The 20,189-nt window shown below is 42.6% G+C and overlaps 1 protein-coding gene across 2 annotated transcripts; it reads right to left on the bottom strand.

The window, feature by feature from the left end:
• Nucleotides 1-317: 317 nt before the first annotated feature.
• ZNF488 (zinc finger protein 488) lies at nt 318-18,240 on the bottom strand. 2 transcript variants are annotated; one of them, XM_068197540.1, is made up of 4 exons: nt 18,189-18,240; nt 7,874-8,096; nt 3,759-3,987; nt 318-1,772 (listed from the first exon to the last, which is right to left on the bottom strand). In XM_068197540.1, the coding sequence occupies exons 2-4, from the start codon at nt 8,087-8,089 to the stop codon at nt 568-570; spliced, it is 1,650 nt and encodes a 549-aa protein (XP_068053641.1). In that variant the 5' UTR covers nt 8,090-8,096; nt 18,189-18,240; the 3' UTR covers nt 318-567. The 2 variants fall into 2 exon arrangements, with proteins under 2 accessions (XP_068053641.1, XP_068053640.1); XM_068197539.1 differs by lacking the exon at nt 18,189-18,240 and adding an exon at nt 17,510-17,706.
• Between the last annotated feature and the right edge of the window lie 1,949 nt (nt 18,241-20,189).

Below are 20,189 nucleotides of genomic sequence, written 5' to 3'. Positions count from 1 at the left end.
TTAAATTCAGTTCCCTTTCAAAGCCAAGGAGATGGTAAGATGTCAGTTTTTAACTCAAAAATTTGGTAAGAGAGCTGATTCAGCTAACTTAAAGGAATGAGAGTCCACCAATGCTGCTAGAAATAGTAACTTATCTTCTTTTAACATATAAGCTCTGATTTTTCTAATGCTAAAGGTTCCTCATTTAATGAGGTTGTTGTTATTTCTGTATTTCAATTGTACTGCACACACACCAGCAAATCAAATATAAGCGAAGACAAATTTGTTTGCAAATCTATATTTGTGTCCCTACTCTGCAAATTAACACTGCATGTGGATTCATTTCACTATTTTATTTCCTCACAAAGAGATTGACAAGGGCTAGGTTGAGTTTTCAAAACTTAAGACCCACTCAGACTCTTGTAAACATTTTATATTTTTTTCACAAAGCATGTATTATAAATTATTGTAAACAGTGATTTCCTGAAAGAAATTAATGTAAACTCAAAAAGAAATGGATTTAAGTGAACTGTCATTCCCTTCTTCATCCAACCTGCCTGGTCCCTGGTGACATCTGTCTGCATAGCTCTAATTATGAGAAGTCATGTGCCGGGATAAATGATGGCGTTCTCGGAAGTACTCATGGCAAATGGGACATGTCAGCTTCTCCTCTCGTCTCCTCTTGCACTGGGATTCACTTGAGGAGTATTCTTTTTTGTGATGTGACCGCATGTGGAAGACTAAATCAGATGTCATGCGAAAGGACAGGTTGCATTTGGCACACCAGTTCTGGGCAGCCACTCCAAAGGATGTGAAGGTGGGGGGAAGAAGAGTCAAGGAAGAGGAAGAGGAGGAGGAGGAGGAGGAGGAGGAGGAGGAGGAGGAGGAAGTGGTGGTGGTGGTGGTGGTGTTTTGTAACTGTCCTCCTGCTTGCTTGAGCCAGGGTTCTGAGGTATATGGGAAAACATTGCTCCGAGTGATGCTTGTCTGCAGCATCTGAGCATTACACAAATCACTGACAAAGAACTTGGAATTGAGAAGACTGCTGCAGCACATGATGTCTGCGGTGGCAATGAAGCCAGACAGCTCCCCCAGGCTCTTTGTTGACTCACTCATGGGATGAGAAGAATTTACTGCAGCTCTTTCTGTTATGCACTTACTGGGCTTGCTGAAAGCACTCTTCTGTTCTCCTCGAGCTCTGGTGGGCCAAACAAAGGAGAATGCACTACCAGAGGAGTTCAGCAACACTTCCTTTGGTACCTGCTCTTTACCAAGTGGGACCACGCCATCCTCCTGCTCTGGCTCCTGCAGTCTCTCATTCCTCAGCTTCTCTTTCATCCTCCTGACCTCAGTGAAAGCACTCTGCTTCTGCTCTAAAGCATCCTTCCTAGCTGACTGCCTCCCTGAACTAAGCTTCCTGAAAGAACCAGCCAATGCATGCTCTCCCCCAACCTCTTCCTTGCCCCCACAGTTACGTTCCTCAGTCAAATTATTGGTTTTCTCCAACAGCACTGTTTTCCTGCTCCTGTTGTTCTCAGCCTCTTCAGATTTTGCTCTCCTTTCTCCAATAAGACCATGTGTATCATCTTTACAAGCTGCCATTTTGACTTCCAGGTCCCTTGCCAGACTGTGGAAATTCGTGGTCTGCTCAGCTAGGCTGCTCTTTTCAGTTTTAGGGTTCTGGAAGCTTCTCCATAGCAGAGCGCTCTTCTCTGGGACACAGAGGAAGCGGACATGGGACAGATAGGAATGCTCACATTTAAAGACTCGGTCACATTCTTGGCATCTCAACTCTGCAGAAACAGATAACAAGTGATGAGTTTTGCAAAGGTGGAATCATGGGTGGATGCAGATCCTGATCCTGTCTTTGACACAAAAATTGTGTCATACAAGGTTACACATGGTAAAATTAATGCCAGTGCAGAATCAGGTCCCTTCCTGCTATGCAAAATGGTTCACTCTTTATTTGCTTCCATGCTTTTGTGCTACTGGCAGAAGTATTCCATTTAGACTCTCAAGCCTAAATTTTATTACATAAAATGTAATTATATTACATAAAAGTACATAAAATGGCCAGTACACCATGATCTAGATAAAACCATTTAAACTTTATAAGGATTTGAAGTCTAAACCCAGATTTGGGTCTACATTTCTTAACTAAGTCACTGGCTTTCATTCAGGATGAATGTTAAATACTTTGTGTCAAGCAATAATGAGTTTTAGACCAGGATTCAAAGATTTTTACATGACTCTATTTTTAGGATACTCTGGAAGTTTAATACCATTCAAAAATCATCTGACCTTAATGCCTGAAGCCCTTACTCATGTTCATTTGGCAAGCTGTTCTAGACCTTAAGGCACAGTCTATGGCACAGAAAATGATGTTCAAATTGAAACAATGCCAGTGATGGGCAGGAGGAATAAGGAACACTCTTTCCTTGTGGTCTTCAGACCTACTGCACCTCTGGTTCATTGGGATGATTGAGTGCCCATGAACAGATGGTACAAAATTCAGCAATCAACACAAATATGGTACATCTTAACCCTTGTAAATTATATCCATGTTACCTTATTTCACAACACAGCAGTTTTACAGTGCAAGGGATGCCAGACAGCACCTGAGGCCTGGGATACATAGGAAAGTTTATAAATTGGTTGGGTAGAATTAAAAATTCCTAATTTGAGACTCAGCACAGCCTATATCACTTTACAAACTTAATTTTACTTTACAGCTGAACTTTTTATAAGAAAATAAGGCTGCCAAAATGGGTGGAATATTATATCTATGAGTTTAAAGTCATGAGTCTAGATATAGTGTTTCTTGTGCAAGTAACACTCTTCCCTGGTAAATCCAAAGGGCTGGCAGTGTGCATCTACACAGAAACTAACAGAATACACTGAAACCAGCTGGAATGATTTAGTTGGTTCCTGTTATGAATGTTTCTGAATTAACTTAATACTAATTTACAGACAAGCACATTACCATATAAATTTGCTAATGCATATCTTTATCAACCTGTACCTTTATGAACTACTATAAGCCTTGTTTAACTCAACTAAAGGGAATGTAGAAAGGGTTTTTGTTCCAGTCTAATTAGGTAAAATTTGGAGCAAATAACAGCAGGAGTCAGAGTTGGTATGGACCTGACTAACTTGCTTGGTGTCTCTGTAATCTCGATTTTTAGTTTTGTAACAATTTCCAGATCAATTTCTTTTGGAGCAATGAATTTTCAGCAACATCTCAGAAACTGAAGCTTGCTCATTACCACTGTTTCCCACACGAAATAGGCAGACTGTGCTGCATGCAATACTGTTATTTTTGTTATGTATTTTTAAAGATCTGCTCATTTACAAGATTAAAGCTGAACACTAGCCTATACCTGATTTGTCAATGATCTAAAAAGGCCTATTTCTAACTGATACTTTAGACTTTTAGGATTCTAAGCTATCATAGATAGATTTCCATAGATTTCCATTGCATAGCTCAAAAGTTTCATAGATTTCCATAGATTTCCATTGCATAGCTCAAAAATTTCAGCATTAATCCCTAGGGCAACATCCTCTGCTAGAAAGTACCAATGAGAATGGCATTAAGAACTGCTAATTGGTTCTTGCTCTGTGCCTCCAGCTCAAACCTCAAAGCAGAAGGTCTTTTCTCTTAGCAGACCAGCTAAGGATTTACACATGTTTTGTATTATTACAAAACAACCACAGACTGAAGAAGATGCAGACTCCCTTCTGTCCTCAGTGACCCCTGCAATCAGCAATTCGGCACTTACCATTTTGGGGCCTTTGAGCTTTTATCTCATTGAAACCCAAGAGGCTGGAAAGCTCCTCATCATACCAGACAAGCAGTTCCTCATTTCTGCTGATTTTCCTGGTGGAGCGATAGTATAACTGACTGTTTTCTAAGTAAGCTTCCAAGTTCTGCTCCTTGGTATTGGCAGCTGCTTGTACGAGTCTCATCCAAGGCAGTCCTGTGGGACTGTGCACAGATGAAACATCCACCTGTGGGACAGGACACAAAGAAGTTACAAGTCTCAAGGACCAAAGCAAGATTTTCATCCAATCCAAGAACAAAGCCTGGTTTCTGCCTTGCACTGAGCACATATGACAAAGCTGTGAGCCCAATACATCTGCCAGTGCCACCAAATCTAAAGGCATCACAGGGAGAAGGCTTCTCCAGTGTAGGGGCTGAGAGCTCTGGGAATACAGCTGTGTGGGAGGGAGGAGGAGACACCGATGTTCATGTGTAAGCTCCCATGGCAAAGCCAGGCCTGCTCTGTTGTGGTCAGTCTCTAGCCCTGTCCTGTGCAGACCATCCCATGGGACTGTGCCAGGTGTGGATCACAGAGGTACGGGAGGTGTGAGCCTCTCTAAGCAGGAGTCTCAGTCCTTGGGATATGAAAATGGGATATGAGCCAGGCAATGTGCCAGTGCTGTGACTTGGGGACTGAGAGATGTGCAGACCTCTGGATCAGTGCAGTGTGAACTGGGAATGAACATACACTCAGGACAGTTGCATGTGGAGTTTTTCACTGACATAAGAGGATATGGATCGGGGTTGTAAGAAAATCATGGTTATTTGATTCAACACCCCAAGTAAACATCTGCATATCTGTTCGGCTAGATTACATAAAATATTGATTTTAATATATACAACTAAGAAGCAGTTATATGCCCTCTTTCCTTCTTTTCAGAAATAAAATTATATATTACTTTTTTACCTTTGCTAGATTAATTCAATTAATTTCAAGGTACCTAAACAGATAAACCTCATCAGATCAATATTTTTTGTTAAATAATTTCTGAGAGTTGCAAGGGGTTGATTTACTTTCAATTTGTGTGCATACAGATATACCAAACAAATTAGGTTTAAAAACATTTCTTAGGTTGTAAGGTCAGGTACTAAAAAGTTTAAAAAATAATATTAAGTCTATTGCTCAAATTAAATTTCCATTCTGTGTGCATATCACAGCATAGTCCTAAATCACATGTAATTTTTACTCCACAGGACTCCTGAGTCATTTAATCACAGGTTGACAATTAAATAATGCAAGTACAAAACATTTGGCATTGTCTTCCTCACACAGTGTGTGACTCCAATCTTAGTTACTTTATTACACTGAATAGGGAGTGATTTATTTCTTTATAGGTTTTTCCTTGGTGTTTACCACAGCAGGTCTGTGCCCTCTGCAACATTTGAAAGCTAGGGATTTTCATAGCTTGAAGGTTAAAATGCAGGGTGATCAAAGGCAACATTTATATGCATAAAAACTAATTTTTGAAGTGCTAAGTCATTGTTTAGAAAGGAAGAATGTTTAATGACAAGTATGATCTAAATTTCACCCCAAGCAATGTATAGCTCTTTGTTTTCCACTAATTGCAGGGCAGCCATTCACTGGTGTTTGGTACCAGAAAAAATATTTTGGCTAATTATTTCTCTGGCTTTAACTGACTATTACCTACCGTGAAAAGTTTGATCACATTAGTAGCTTGGATACAAGAATGAAACATTAAGAGACCATTAGGATGAGAGTTACTTAGTGTAAGAGAAAAAATAAATTAGCATGCCCTGAAACTGGCTCTCTCTAAATGCCATGGTAATTCACAATGATTGAGAAATACAAGTGCCTGACAGCAACACAGGAACACCCACCCACACACAGTGGCTGTAACTAATAGCTATGACAGAGGCTGTCATATTGTAGTTGCTGTGTTTCAGAAATACTGAGCAGCCACCCGGTCCTCTCAGCAAAGTCAAAGGGAGCACAGCTCCACCAGGACTCCAGGGAAAGAGCTCAGTGAGCTTCAAGTAGGTGAGGAGGAGTACAGATGTAAGATAAAATCTGGGTGCTGCCAACTAGTATCATGGACCAGCTTTAGTTTTCCCATGTGTTTAGAGACACTATAATCCCAGAAAATCCACCCTCTCCTGGAGATGTCAATCCCCTAGATGGATCCTTTGCACCCATGTATGAGGTAAGGCCTTCACAGCCCAGCATCTCAGTCATAGCTGGGCTGTGGAGGAATGTGGCTCCCTCAGGAGATGCTGGAAGAGAAGAGAGAAAATAAGTCTCTTCCTTGAAACCCCAAAGAAGCTGTAAGGGGCAGAGGAATCAGCTGGAAAGGACTACCTGCGCCAATGGTTACCAAGGCATCTTCTTTGCCAAAGTGTACAAATTGGGCCAAGGAGCTCAAATTAAGGTCTCCAAGAAAATGAGGGAAAAAAGATTATGAAATTCTCTTTGGTCTAAACAAAAAAGCCCAAGACGATGAAACCCTTGTTAGAAATAATATTCCCCAAAGACTTGCAGGAGTGCTGATGAACGATGATGAACAGCAACCTCAGTTGCAACGAATCCACCTTGCCAATTCATTTCCGTGTGTATTCTGTTTGTACGACACCCAGCAGAGCAAAACCCATTTCTTGTTTTGCACTTCAGTGCCATGATGACAACATAGCATCATGATTGAATTTTTAATTAATTACTACACACAGTTAGGAGCCTAATGGTAGTTCCTGATTTCTGGGAGGTTTACTTTTAATTATGAGTAGTTAACAGGATATGGGACTACCAATTGCATCTGAAACAGCTACTTGCACAGAATTTCATGTATTTACTGCCAAAAGACAGAGATCTGAGCCAACTCAGGCATCCAATTTCATTGCTGCATAGCAATTACTTAGCTCAAATGTAGAAAAACACTAAAGCCATCCCTCTAGAGGGCTCTTCCAATGTAGAAAACCTTTGAGGCTCTCTCTACAGTAATTCAAAACTCCCAGGAGAAATACAGAAATATTCCAAAAATAAAGCCTTATTTCAGGGCAGGTCTCTCTCCAAAGAGTTTGCTGGTCTCCTGGAGTACTAATAACACTGTCCAAGAAATCAAATTTGTGCCAGAGACTCAAAACAGTCAGATAAACCCTGAAGCCTCTTCTTCTCTCTCTTAACTTGTTTAAAGCAGAAGTGTAGAACAGGTTATCTCTCAACAACTGTATCTTCCATATTACACATATGCCTTGGACTTCTCTCCTCCAGAGCACAGAAATCTTAGGCAAACCTGGCTCTCTCTCAGATCCATCCATGCCACAGAATGTGGATAATTGGCTTTCCTCACACTGTAAAACACCTCCCTGTCTTCATTTAGACCAACAGTGACTGAAAGGCACTCCAAGATGCAGAAAGACAGGGTAAGTGGTCAGCATGATAAACAGTGACTATGAAACAAAAAAAACTGGGGAACTAGAGCTTAACAGTCCATTACAATCCTGGGGTTTCTGACTTCCCTACTGTGATTGAAAAGTGTAGCTGTAACACAGACATACAGATCTAAGGTGACTTTAGGAAGTCCATGTACTAATAGCAGTTAAGTTGTGCTTGCCCTAAGTGTGTGGGCTAGTTGCCTGACTGCCATTGTGGTTTCACTTTTAAGGATAACTGAACACACTGGGGTAGCAGTTGCCTAGATCTGTAAATAAATGCTGTGAATGTACCACCTGCATGAATCAGTGCAATGCCACAGTCTGCCCCCTCTGTTCGCACAGGGCTGTCACACCTCCTGATAAACCTCCTTTGTCCTGACAAAAGCTGAACTAGAGGTTACTAAACTATTTGTCCCTCTTCCCTCCTATTCCAATCAGATCTGGAGCAGGCCATCAATCATCATCATAGAAGTGGGACTTTGTATTCCTCCTGCAAAGGATAGAGTTTTCCTTAGGTCCTTCCAGTCTACAGCTCATAAACCAGAAAGGCACTGGCCCTTTCTCTTTGTAGGAGATGTTACTTGTGCTGAACAAAACAAAAACCTACCCCTTGCGAAGTTACCTTCTCAGGGATGGTGTAACTCTTTTTGATAGGTCTAACATTAAACATTCAGATTTTTCTCATACCTTAAATACATAGTGGATGTTCCGTCTATCGGAACACTTGAGAGCAATGAAAGCTACAGTGTCCAGAAGGGTGTTCTGGAGCATGCATGGTCCAAAAACAACTTCTTCAGGGATGTCTTGTGTGGTATGAACAGTAGCCAGTATGTCTGGAAAATGGTGATGCAGAAGCTTGTTGTCACTTGTCCAAAGGAATTTAGGCAAAGATGTAAGTTCCATTATAAACCTGCAAAAAACACAAGAAATCACATTTGACACAGAGATGGAAGTAGAAGGTGGCATCACTGCTTGAAATACAAAGATTTCCAGGAGCTGTGGGTGAATTGTAAGAGTATGCCAGGACATTGTTGGTTACAGAGTTTACAGCTCTATTAATGTCCAGTGCAGAATGAGAAAAATTACTTTGCACTAAACCAAAATCTTAGGTTTGTAAACAAGTGAATTACTCTTCCTGGAATAGGCAGACAGTCCAAGAGTTCAACCGCTGCTCTCTACAGACAGGAGTAAGAAGATTTGGGAAAAATAAGCAAAACTTTCAGTGAGTAGAACTCAGCATATTCTTAAGCATATCCTCAGATATCTTTCTTATTATTAATAGTTTGTAAAGGTGTGAAGAAAGGTAGAGAAAGAGAACAGCAACAAAATAAAGCAACACTTTTTGAAACACATTTTGACAAAGCTGTGCTTTTTTTGCTTGAGTGCAACATCAGTCTAGTTTCTGGTTAAGCTGCTACAAAACCAGGAGTAACCTGAGTGCTGAGTCTATCGAACCAGAATGCACAAAATTTGTGGAAATTCCTGAAAATAATTATTTTCATCCCGCCTCAAAGTATATGCTGTCAGCTGTTGTTGAGAAAATCAAATCAGATTATGACTCCTTGCATAGTGACACTCCTAGCACAATGTTAGTAGAGATTCCTGTCTTTAGAGGATAAATTTTCCAGCCCTGAATGTAGGATAATATATTTGTCATTGCAGATTCAACTTCTGCAATATGAGCCACAATCTGAGAACTCAGTATGCAGTGAGGAGAAGACAGGCTTGAGTTATTTGTCATTCTAAGCCTCTCTAGGTTTCTAATAAAGATATTGCCATCTCCAGCTCCTAGCTGGAGGTCATGGAAAACCCCTTATTTAAGCCATCAAGAGCTGGATCAGGTCCATTAGGCAGAGAAAATTAAAGAGAACAGCAACAAGCCCTGAAGAGGCCTTAGCCTAATAAATACTGAGACAGAAGGGCTGAAGATCTAGTCTAATCTTTCTCACTCTCTGCCCACAGAATTGATTTGTTACTCACTGACTCATGACTTAAACTGAAGTGGTATAAAGTTCTCAGGAGAGTTGCACTGATTTAACTAAATCAGTTTCTAAATCAGTGTAGTTAATTCAGTATAATTTATTCCTTGTAGGCAAGGTCTAAGACCCTACCCTGAAAATATTAAAATACACAGTCAGACATTCATTATGTAGTAAACATCAGAAGGATGAAGGCCTAAACCAGACAACCAAGGCAAAGAGTGGGTTAACATACACCCTCTATCCCACCTCAAGCATCCCTTGAACTCAATATGACATTAAAATTTTCTTGTTTCTAAATTACTTGTTAACTTAATATGTGATCAGACAAAAAATCCACCAAACCTACATGTGTAAGTGCCAAAGTCTCAAAATACCACCCTGGCAGCTGTGGGAGCAAGGAATTTGACTCTTGCATGGAAGGGTCACTTTTGTGAAAAGCTGTGAGAAGGCTGTACTGTGATTACACAGCAGATGGGACAGTTACTGTCAGCCTTTCGCCAAAGGCACTGGGAAGATCCATCTTTTCCAATCATTTGGTGAATGCACCATCTAGTGTCACATCTCAGCATAACACAGTGTCTCGTGACAAAGCGAAGCAGGACATCCCCCAGTCTCTGCTGCTGTCCATGCATTGTATGGCTGCAGCTTCTGAGCACCCTCTCACGCAGGAATCCTTTCTCTCAGGAGTGGGTCATTCTCTCTGCCACCCTCTGCAATATCATTAGAAGAAAAAGGGTGAATCCTTTTCTAAAGTCCTCAAATAGCATGAGAAAGTCTTTCCTCTGCATCCACAAGATTTCAGCTTCTGCTACTAAGCTAAGTTCATCAGGTGAGGGATAACAGTGAGCAAACATGACTGTACTGCTTTCAAACCTGAGCTGCTACCTCTGCAAAGGGATGTGCTGTGGGTTTTCCGACCTGCTCTTGTTCAGGGATCTCCATTCCAAAGTGCAGATTCATCCAAGGCAGTACTGGAACAAGGCCTGCCTCCTGCACAGGTGGTAGGAGGTTCTCTGGTAGCTGCTGCCCTCACCACAGAGAACTGAAATACTGACTTCCTAAAAAGTAAAGACTGAAGCTTGAGACATGAGAGAAAAAAATTCAACTGATTTACTTTCTCAGCTCTCTGGTGTAGCAAAGGAAATGAAACAGATGAGTTGAAGGGAGGTCAAAGGACCATGGACAGCAGGAATAAGAGGTGAAGAGGAGATAAATATCTACAAAAGCTTCACAGGCATCACTGTGATACTACGGCTGGATTGTACAACTCTGCAGCTGCAGCATGAAAGAGGGTACCCACAGACAACCAAAATGCATTTTTACCATGGCAGACTTTTTAAATTACTTCTCAAAATGACTTTTTAATGGCTGCTGCTGTTAAAGAAACTTAACTGGCTCTATGTTTCTTTTCTCTTAAAGTTTACTAACATAGATTTTACCTTTGTCCTATGAGTCTAGAGGATGGTGGTGTCTGGAGAATGCATACAGAGGTGCCTTTTCAGCAAAGCTCAGGAAAGTTTAGCAGTATTCCAAGCCTAAATCAATATAGTGCCCTTCTCCCAGTAAGTCCAGTCAAATACTCACTGACACTGTACAGAAGTAAATCTCACCAGAGTATGGTCATGATGCTGCCAGGGGCCCTAGCCAGCTCTGCTTTTCTCAGTCCTGCCTCCACTCATGGCAAACCCAGAGACAGCCAAGAAATGGCTGTGTGCAAAGTCAGGTCCCACTGCTGCCAGAGGGCATCTGCTGGATTCTCAGAGAGGTCAGCAGGAGTGTGACTACACTGTGGCACCTGCCAGTGCAGAAGATGCCTGTATAATAGTCAATGCATACCTCATACCTTGAAACCACCACCAGAGAGCTCAGAACTGCTGATATACAGCAGCAGCACACACAACACTCAAAACAGCAGAAATTAGCTATGGAAAAAGAAAAAAATCATGTGTAAGTAGGCCTGAATATAAATCAGAAAAATCTGAAATACCCCTCAATTTGCATGTAAGTTTGAACCTCTACATGTTTTTCACCTGGTTAAAATCTAAAGCCAAAATTTCAGCCACAGTCTGCTTAGAGGTTTTTTAATAAAACCTCCCTTAAGTTTTCAGGAACTTTAGACTTGAGCCTGAATGAGAATTCTACACCAAACCATGAACCCAGTATTCAAGCTCTTGTTCAGTTATAAAATCTGGTTTCAATGCAAATCTCGCACTTTTGCCAACAGTCATCATAGTTAAAAGAAATTAATTAAGAACTTGCAAATGGAGTCAAAATGAGAAATGGAGAAGGTATACTAGAATGCCTGCCATTTTAATTTGACAGGCTGAAGTAGGTGAATCACTCACATTCTTCCCAGTAAATGAAGAAGAGAGAAAATTCTTGTAACAGAGAATTCCCCATTACTTCATCCAACTGATTACTCTTATCTTAATGCCATTGATTTCCACCTTTTGGCTAACTCCTTTAATGAGCAATAAATCTGCTGTGCTTTCATTTCTTAAAGATTCACTAGCCATTGTACATAGGACTTAATCATTCACTCTTCTTCTACTGTGTAGCAAAGTTTACAGAACTCTACCATAGGTTTCATTGTGAAGGTCGGATCTTCAGCTCTACATCATGCAGGCAATGATATGCTTGCCTCAAACTACTAGTGCTGGGAGTGCCATTGCTTCTCAGGATCACCCCCATACAACATGATCTTGCTGTTCCCACTCAGGTTCTGCATAAGCAGCTCCTATCCCTCTGGGATCACCCACAGACGTCTCTGAGAGGCTGAAATAAAATGAATATTTATAGTGCTTTAGTAGCACATTAGGCTCAGATCACCTGTTAGACCATGGGTACTCTCCATATTCTATCTGTCACAGATGTGAATCCTTCATATGGATGAGTTTAGGGACTTGCTGTTTAATGGACTCCTCATCCCCTAGACAGTATCTGATACACATATACCATGTCCCTAAGTGATGGATTTTGCATCTTGATTTCTGAGAAGTGTGACAGATCTGTCAAAGAACAAGGACCTATGGGCAGGCATCTCCCTATGGATTATGCAATTCTGGATGTTCCATCAAAAAGCACATGAAATATATCATGCTCGCAGCAAATGCTCCCAGCCTGCTTGCCTCCAGAGCAGCACACAAATTGCTAGTCAACTTTTGGTTTCCTGAGTGTTCTTCCAAGCTGGAACTCTAAATATAGCCTTCTCCTAGTCTCTCCCTATTTCTCAGCACTTGTATAGCATCCCATTAACTAATTAGGGTTACAACTTCTACCTTCCTGAAATATGTTTACAGAGCTCCTGTACCTCATGAGAAAAACATGTTACTAGAGAGGAAAAGAAAGGAATTTTCAGATCCCTGGTTTTCTACTGCATGGCCTTCAGATGTCACTGCAAGCTCTCCTAAAAAATGTCTGGAAATTCCCAAATGTAGAAGCACTGATTTGAGCAAGGACTCTCCTGAATTCTATTTTCAGAGGACTTGACCCGATTCTCCTTCCCACAGTAACCACATTGAACTGAGGCATTGTTTGGAGCTTCTTAGTGGCCATAAAGGCACTGGTAGCCCTGCTTCTGATCAACTATGCAAGTGGGAGGTAAACAAATTAATCATATTTGCAAGAGGGGAACCGTTTCAGCCAGAACTTATTTAGCTAGTTCAGCTCTTCACAATCAAAAACAGAAGAAGGAAATAAAAACTGTTTCTCGAAAATTAATTTGATTTTTAAAATTGTCAATAGTTACTTCTATTTCACCTTTACTTTCATTTTAACTGTAAATTAATATGCATATAGTTGTACCACTTTCAAAGCAATTATCTTATTTGGAACAAAAATGGCACAGAAGATAGTCTTAAAAAATAATTGAAAGTATTTGATCCTGGAAAGCATCATCCCACAGTCCTCCCAACCATTTCTGTATCTGCTCCAGACTTTCTCCAGAGCAGGGTTGTAGCTCTGCATTTCCCACATCAACAAAACTGAAAGAAAAAAAGAAACAGAAATATTAAATACTGGAGCCATCATTTCCTTCACCTTTTACTCCTTTCTGCTCCAAAGTGTGATGGCATTTTCCCTGAAGCACACAACCGGTGACTGTGCCAGTGCAGTCCTGTGGCTGCTGCCAAAACTGCCTTTGATTTCAATAGCAGGTCTGTCGGTCTGAGGAATCCATGATCAGACATGCAGTGTCATGCACAATAAACTACAGATAATAAAGGAATTGAGCTGATGCAGAGTGGCTCTGTCTGCAGCATTTAATATTTTCTGTTGTTATAAGCAACTGAGGATTCTTAACACACGAAGGAAATTTGGAATAAAATTGGGACTGAACAAACTGATGAATGGAAATGGTCTTCCCTTGGCATTCCAGGCTTCCCCAGCTTTCTTTCTTCACATTTCTCTGTACAGCAGCCACACAACTCTAACCTGACAAGTACCTAAAAATAATGAGTAGAAATAGGAAATCTCACTGCCTAGATTCCTCTGGAATGATCAGGAGGCAGCTCGGGGTATGGAGTTTGGTGTCTAGTTTGAGCTTTTAGAAACTGGGCCCTTATTGAGGTTTTATTGTGAATTAGAGACCTTCAGGTTTATGGGGTGCTCACCACTTTGTTATTGTATCATCTCGAAACCTTCAGGGAGCTGTTCTCCAGTTCTTACTATTTTAAGGCTGTGTGGTCTTCAGATTGTCCTCCATCCTCTGAAATCCCCAGTACATGCAATGTAACCTGACAGCTTTTGATGAACCATCATTATATCTTGGCTGGATACCCAGCCTAGTGAATCATGAAACTGCCAAATCTTTTTATTATGAACAATCTCTCAAACTTCTATAGGAATAACGAAGAAGACAGAGATAAAATACCTGCTTGGAAATGAACAAATACCTCAAGCTCCACATTTGCTTTCAAGAAGTCTTGTGACACACAGGAACCATTTGGAAGTGGAAACTAAAAGAAAAGCTTTCAGGTTTCTTCTTCTTCTTTTCTGTGAGAACAGGGAAGTTGAAGTGGCCTCTCTCCTGATGCATGGTAGCTGACACACAGACACACAGACCTCCCTCTCCAAAGCAGATGAAGATTACATCACATCTCCAAGACCACCACAAGGATGCAATTTCCAGTCTTTACCCAATGTCCAGGAACAAAATGCCTGGGACTGAGCATCACATTTAGTTTGATAAGAAAATAACTGAGATTTGAACAAGTCCCAGCAGATGCACATACTCTCACTCCACTGGCTCTCAAATGGCAGCCCAGCACCAAACTTCCCTATGGTTTTTGGAATTTCCACACTGAACCCCTATTTCTACTTCCACTCTCTTTCATGGACAAAAACGTGGTAGGTAGCAAAGGAATGGGCTATCCCACACAGCTGGAAAGCCTGGTTAATACTCCCTTGTTGGGATGTGTGATGCAACAGTATCTGAACAGTTCCACATGAAGCCTCCTTGAATTTAGCTGGAGGTTTTGAATCTGGCAGAACATGAACAACAGGGCCACTGAGGACTCTGTTCCATCTCTTCCAATGCTCAACTATAAGAAATGCAGTGCAGGTACTGGGGAACTGTTGATATTTCAAACTGGACTATGAGCAACAATAATACCATGCTGCATCCATTGGAAAAGATGAAGTATATTTATTCTCTGCATTCCCGGTCCAGGACTAGGTCTAGGAATTTGGTTTCATGATGCATAAAATATCAATATTCCTTTCCAGCTGGGTTGGTCCCAAGGAGAGAAGGAATGCTTCTGTCTGGCACTGTGTCTGATCTAATGGACCCTGTTGGATGGTACTGGGTTGTCCAAGTCACTCATAAATCAGACAATCCACCTGCGCATAAAGAGGAGATGACTACAGCTCCGTAGTCTACTGGCTTTCAAAGACTTTATTTTTGTGTGAAGGGCTGACTCTTCACTGGCTTACAGCTGTTCTATTTAATGAAGCAGTGCATTTATCCACCACTTCACTCTTGTGGTTTCAAGGCCTAAGACCTAAAAAACAAGGTTTCTCTAGGATAAAGGAAAAAACTGGTTTTCTGTAGGATAAAGGGTGCATGTTTTAATTTTTCAGCCAGGACTGAAGATTATCAAACTATGAATGTTGTGAATATGTAATTTCAGCTGCATATACAGCTGTACATGCCATACACTGTATGGATACATTTCAGCTCAGAGCTCACAGTATTTCATATCCAGGTCTGAATTGTGGTCACCTCAGAGACCTGGTTTTGCACCTGCTGCTCTGGCATTGTTCACCATTCAGCAATTGACATAATGCTCTGAAACATCACAGGAAGTTTGAATTTTACAGGAACATTCAAAAAGAACAGAAAGCCAATGTTATTCCGTGAGAGAGGGAACAAAGAAGGCAACTATTCATCTGTCACACAGTGTAAGAAAGTTACTTGTCACACAGATGTGCATGCCTACTTTCAACAAAATCCTTGACTCACATAAACAGCAGCCCTGACCACAATTATCTGTGCTAACACATTTGTTCTCACATGGATCTGTGCATTTGTTCCTTCACCCAGGCATCCATGCAGACAAAACCACCATTCCCTGTATGTAGCCACAGAAAATGGAGAAACAAGAGCCAACCAAACAACATGATCCAAACACAAACAGCATGAATCAAGCACAAACAGGCTGAACCAAACACAAACAGACTGAACCAAAATGTTTAACTTGTGAAAACAGTCATAAATATTTATCTTCCCTCTTCATACAATTCACACTGATTTGTCTTTTTCATAAAATTTTTAAAGTTACATTATCTGGTTGAATTTAAAGATATATTAAGATATGCTCCTATTTAAGAGTCCTGCTATTGATTTTGGCAGCTTTAAAAAAAAAAGTAGTATCTGTTCAAATGTTTCTTTCTGACAGAAAAGCATATAAATATGGTGTGAAAGCACATACAAAAAGAAGGAAACATATATATACACATACATGCGTTCACAGCTGAATATATAGCCATACACACACCTGTTTATTGTTTTGTGATTTTGCATGTTCATCATTTGTATTTAAAAAGAAATATTTTTAAACAAAGATCAGTTACTTCCACATGGCTGAGGCTGAAGATTTCTTCAACAGTATTAAGTGGCATTAACTTACATTAATCTTACTTACATTTGTGCTGAACTTACTACATGATGTCAACTCCAATAAGAGTAAGTGACAGAGCAGAAGGACACTTTGCAAGGTGAAATTGTGGGAAGCAACATAAATAAGCTGTTTTTCACTACAATGAAACCTTTTAACTGAAAGTGATTTTGTAAATTAAAATAGATCTTACCTAAAATAGTTTGTTTTCCAACAAAATATTTTGTTCTTTGACCTGGTGTTTATCAATAGCAATTGCAGATAACATAAGACTGACTGTGCTGCAAGAAAATTATATTAACAGAATCACAGCATTACAGACATGGAAATATCCATCTGTAAATACTAGGATTTAGCCAACTGATTTCTTTTGCAAAATCTTTGGTACACTCTGTAATTCTTACACATAATTTATTTTTGTACTTTCTCATCTGGTTATATTACGTTCAGCTAACAGGATCTAAATATTTTGACTTTATATTAGTATTTCTATGGCTACAAAACTATTTTTTCTATAAAATGATATCTCTGTAGAGTTCCATAAGACAGCTTTACTTTGCTTTGAAATACTGGAAAATGGTTTAATACCAAAAAAAAAGAACTGCATTCTCAAATAACAGCTTATGCTTTGGTGTAGTTTTATACAATAAAAACCGTAAATTTTATCACCCTACTGCCAAAAGAAATTCCTCTATTCCTGTCTCTAGTACCAGTTATACTTAATACATGGTAACAAAAGCTGTCAAGTGCTACTTTTTGCATTTTAAAAGCCAAAACCAAGGGAAAACTCCTGAGACATAATTTATTATTAAATTCTGAATTTCATGCATGATGCAACTGCTTTTTATTTGAAAGCAACTATACTAAAAATACAAAACTATTAAAAAATCTGATCTTCCATCAAGTTTCTATTGACATTTCTTTCAACTAGTAGCTGTCAGTTCTGAGAAAAAAAAAAGTCATTAAAATACTTCAAATATTTTCAGTGGACTGAATTCCTACAGAAACCTTTTAATGCAAAGATTTGCAAATTTAAAGATCAATGTGACATTTTAAAGTGAGAGCAATAGCAGCTGTCACTTTAAACACTTCTAACTTAATTAAGAAATTTCTACTACATGGATATCCATGATATAAGGAATACATATAAACAGAGAATAACAATGTGAGCTATTTCAAACAAAGTTCATCAGTTTCATAACAGCAATTAGACCCTACGTAAGTACCTAAAACAGCCACGATGCTCGGATGACCTGTCGAAGTTGGAAGGATGAGGAGAGCTGTAACCAATAAAAAGAGCAAGTGATGCTCGAGAGTCCTCGGCAAGAGAAGAGAGCCGGGAGGGAGGAAAAGGGCGACTGCCGGCGGGGCTGCCGAGGGGGACCCGCCTCCCCCTCCGCCTCGGCATCGCCCCCGGCAGCCCTGGGTCGGCACCCGCCGCTCGGGGCACTCTGCTCGGGGCCCCTCGCTGCCGCCCCGAAGCGGTCGGTGGCACGACCGCGGTTAGGCACAAGTCAGTAAAGGCCACCTCCGTGCCCTCACCTGCTCCCCGGCCGCTCCGGGCCCCGGTGCCGGCAGGTCCCGGCCGTGCGGCAGCGCCGGGGCGGCTCGGGGACCCCCGCGCAGGGCCCGGCCCGGCCCGCGCTGGCCGCGGCAGCGCAGCGCTCCGCGGCTCCGGGAGCGCAGCCCGGCGGGCGGGACGGACGGTGCTGCTGCCGCGCTCTGCAGGGGCAGCGGCCGCGCCGAGACCCCCGCCCGGCCCCTCTGCCCCCCGCTCACCTGGGGGTCCCGCTGCAGGCTCCCCGCGGACGGGGGATCTGCGGCGCCCGGGGTCCCGCCGCGCCCCGTCCCTCTCCCAGGATCCCGCTACGGACAAGTGCCCGCGGAGCCCTCACCTCAGCTCACCTCAGCTCACCCCACCGCCGGGGCCGCCCGGCCCCCCAAGAGCCGCGCCGCAGCCCCCCGCTGCCGCACCGCCCCAGCACGCCGGCACCCTCCTCCCCCGCCGCGGCTCCCCGCCCAGAGCAGACCCCGGGAAACGCCTACCGCAGCTCCTGCCCCCGACCCCCGCCGCCAGCCAGGCGGCCTCCTCCCCCGGGACCCGCTGCCACCCCGCCCGCGGGGGCCCGCAGCCCTCGCCGAGCAGAAGCCATCCCGCAGCGGCTGCGGACAGCAGCGCGGGGGAGCCAGAAGGTGGACGGGATTCCCCCTTGTAAGGGTACCATGAACCGAGGAGTTTCTTTCAAAGTTGGGGGGGAAAACCACACACACGCACGCCGAAAGAACCCAAACAAAACCATCTCCAAAGCCGCCTTCCCACTTGTCCTTTAGATCATCTGACAACGCTTTTGAATAGAAGGCTTTTATAGGAGCTGCAGGTATTGACAAGAGCCGCTTAAAATGAAAACTACTGCTTCATAGAAAATACTCGCAGGATAAAAATTAGGACTTTGAGGTATGAAACGATTTGTGGCACAGCTGGTATGTAAAATAAAACCATCAAACGTCTTGTCATAATCAAATATACCCTAAATCTGCAATAGCGACATTGCTTTTGAAAGATGTCGTTCCATATAAATGCCTTTAACGCCTGGTAGAAAATTTTTATGAACATGTTGACAAATGAAATAACCCGGGTTATTTGATTAGTGTCCACGTAATCTAAATATGGGCTTGTATCAGGAAAAGAAACGTCAACCCTTTAATGCTTTTGAAAGGATGGATTTTCACTGCAATTGAAGAGTAATCTTATATTAATAATGAGAGCGAACCACTCTCGCTGTGTTCTGTGATACTGGGATTATAGAGGATGAACTCAAGAGTTCCTGATCTCTTTTAAAATTCGGCTCGGGCCGAACGGACAGCATTGTTGAGGGCAGCGGGGGTTTGGTAGCTGCCCAGCCACCCTGGAAGCTCTGCATCCTGCTGCCTGCCCAGGGACAGCTGTGCCGGTGGCATCTCCTAATGCGGCTTGGGAAGCATCGGCCGATTTGGGATGCAGGTGTCAGGAAACTGGGATGTACAATTCCCACTGCACTTCTTATCGCAAGAGTTTATAATTTTTGTAGCCTTCATGCGAATAGCGACAGAAGGTATAATTAGACAGGTCACCTGCCTTACGGAGCTTGAAGCCCTGTAAGACGGTGCGCTGAGGTAACCTGTGCCCCAAGGAGGGTGAGATGCGCACCTTACGGTCAGCTCTCCTGGTGCTTGGTGTGATTTTCCTTCGAGCAAGACCCGACCAAATGGCTCCGGGCGCCCAGGTAACCGGCCCGGCCCGCCCTGCCTGCCCCCTCCCTCCTGACCCCACGCAAACTTCGCTCGGGCTTGGGACCGGACAGGCCTGCCCGGGGTGTGACAGCCACAGGAGGGGCTCAGGCCGATCGGAAAACCTGTTTTGTTTGAAACAGAAGGCTCTGGCTCTGTAGAAGCGGCCCGCAAGCTCCCGCCGCGCCCGGCCCTTCTCGCAGGGGATGGAGAAGCAGAGAAGGGGCGCTAGCAAAGACGCAGTGTTTCTGCCCAGCACTGACCGAGGCAGAACTCAGCCGTGTCCTTGCTTTTGCATTCGCCCACCTAGCTTTAAAACGTGGCCCCTCGCCGGGCCCTTTGGAGGAGGCAGATGAGCAGGCCATCTCTCTTTGCAGAATCAGAGGATATGTTAGAGCCTAGAGAAGGGCAGTGCACATTATCGAAAAACATGATTTTTTTTCTCGGCGGTGCTTTACTTTGCTTTGGAGACTCTCTTGAAGTGTGCCGCGTTATTTTACGATATAATCTGATATTCACGAGGCACCGAGGGAATCTGACACTATCAGCATTTTTATTTCGTTTTGAAAGGCTGCGGTGTGTGCGAGGAAGGACGGCTGCCTGGGGCAGGGGGTGGCGAGGGTTCCCGGGGACCGCGCG

Source organism: Anomalospiza imberbis, chromosome 8, assembly GCF_031753505.1.
Source record: "Anomalospiza imberbis isolate Cuckoo-Finch-1a 21T00152 chromosome 8, ASM3175350v1, whole genome shotgun sequence".
Classification (NCBI taxonomy): domain Eukaryota; kingdom Metazoa; phylum Chordata; class Aves; order Passeriformes; family Viduidae; genus Anomalospiza; species Anomalospiza imberbis.
The sequence above is the reverse complement of the archived record's forward strand: the minus strand, read 5'-3'. Positions and strand labels throughout refer to the sequence as shown.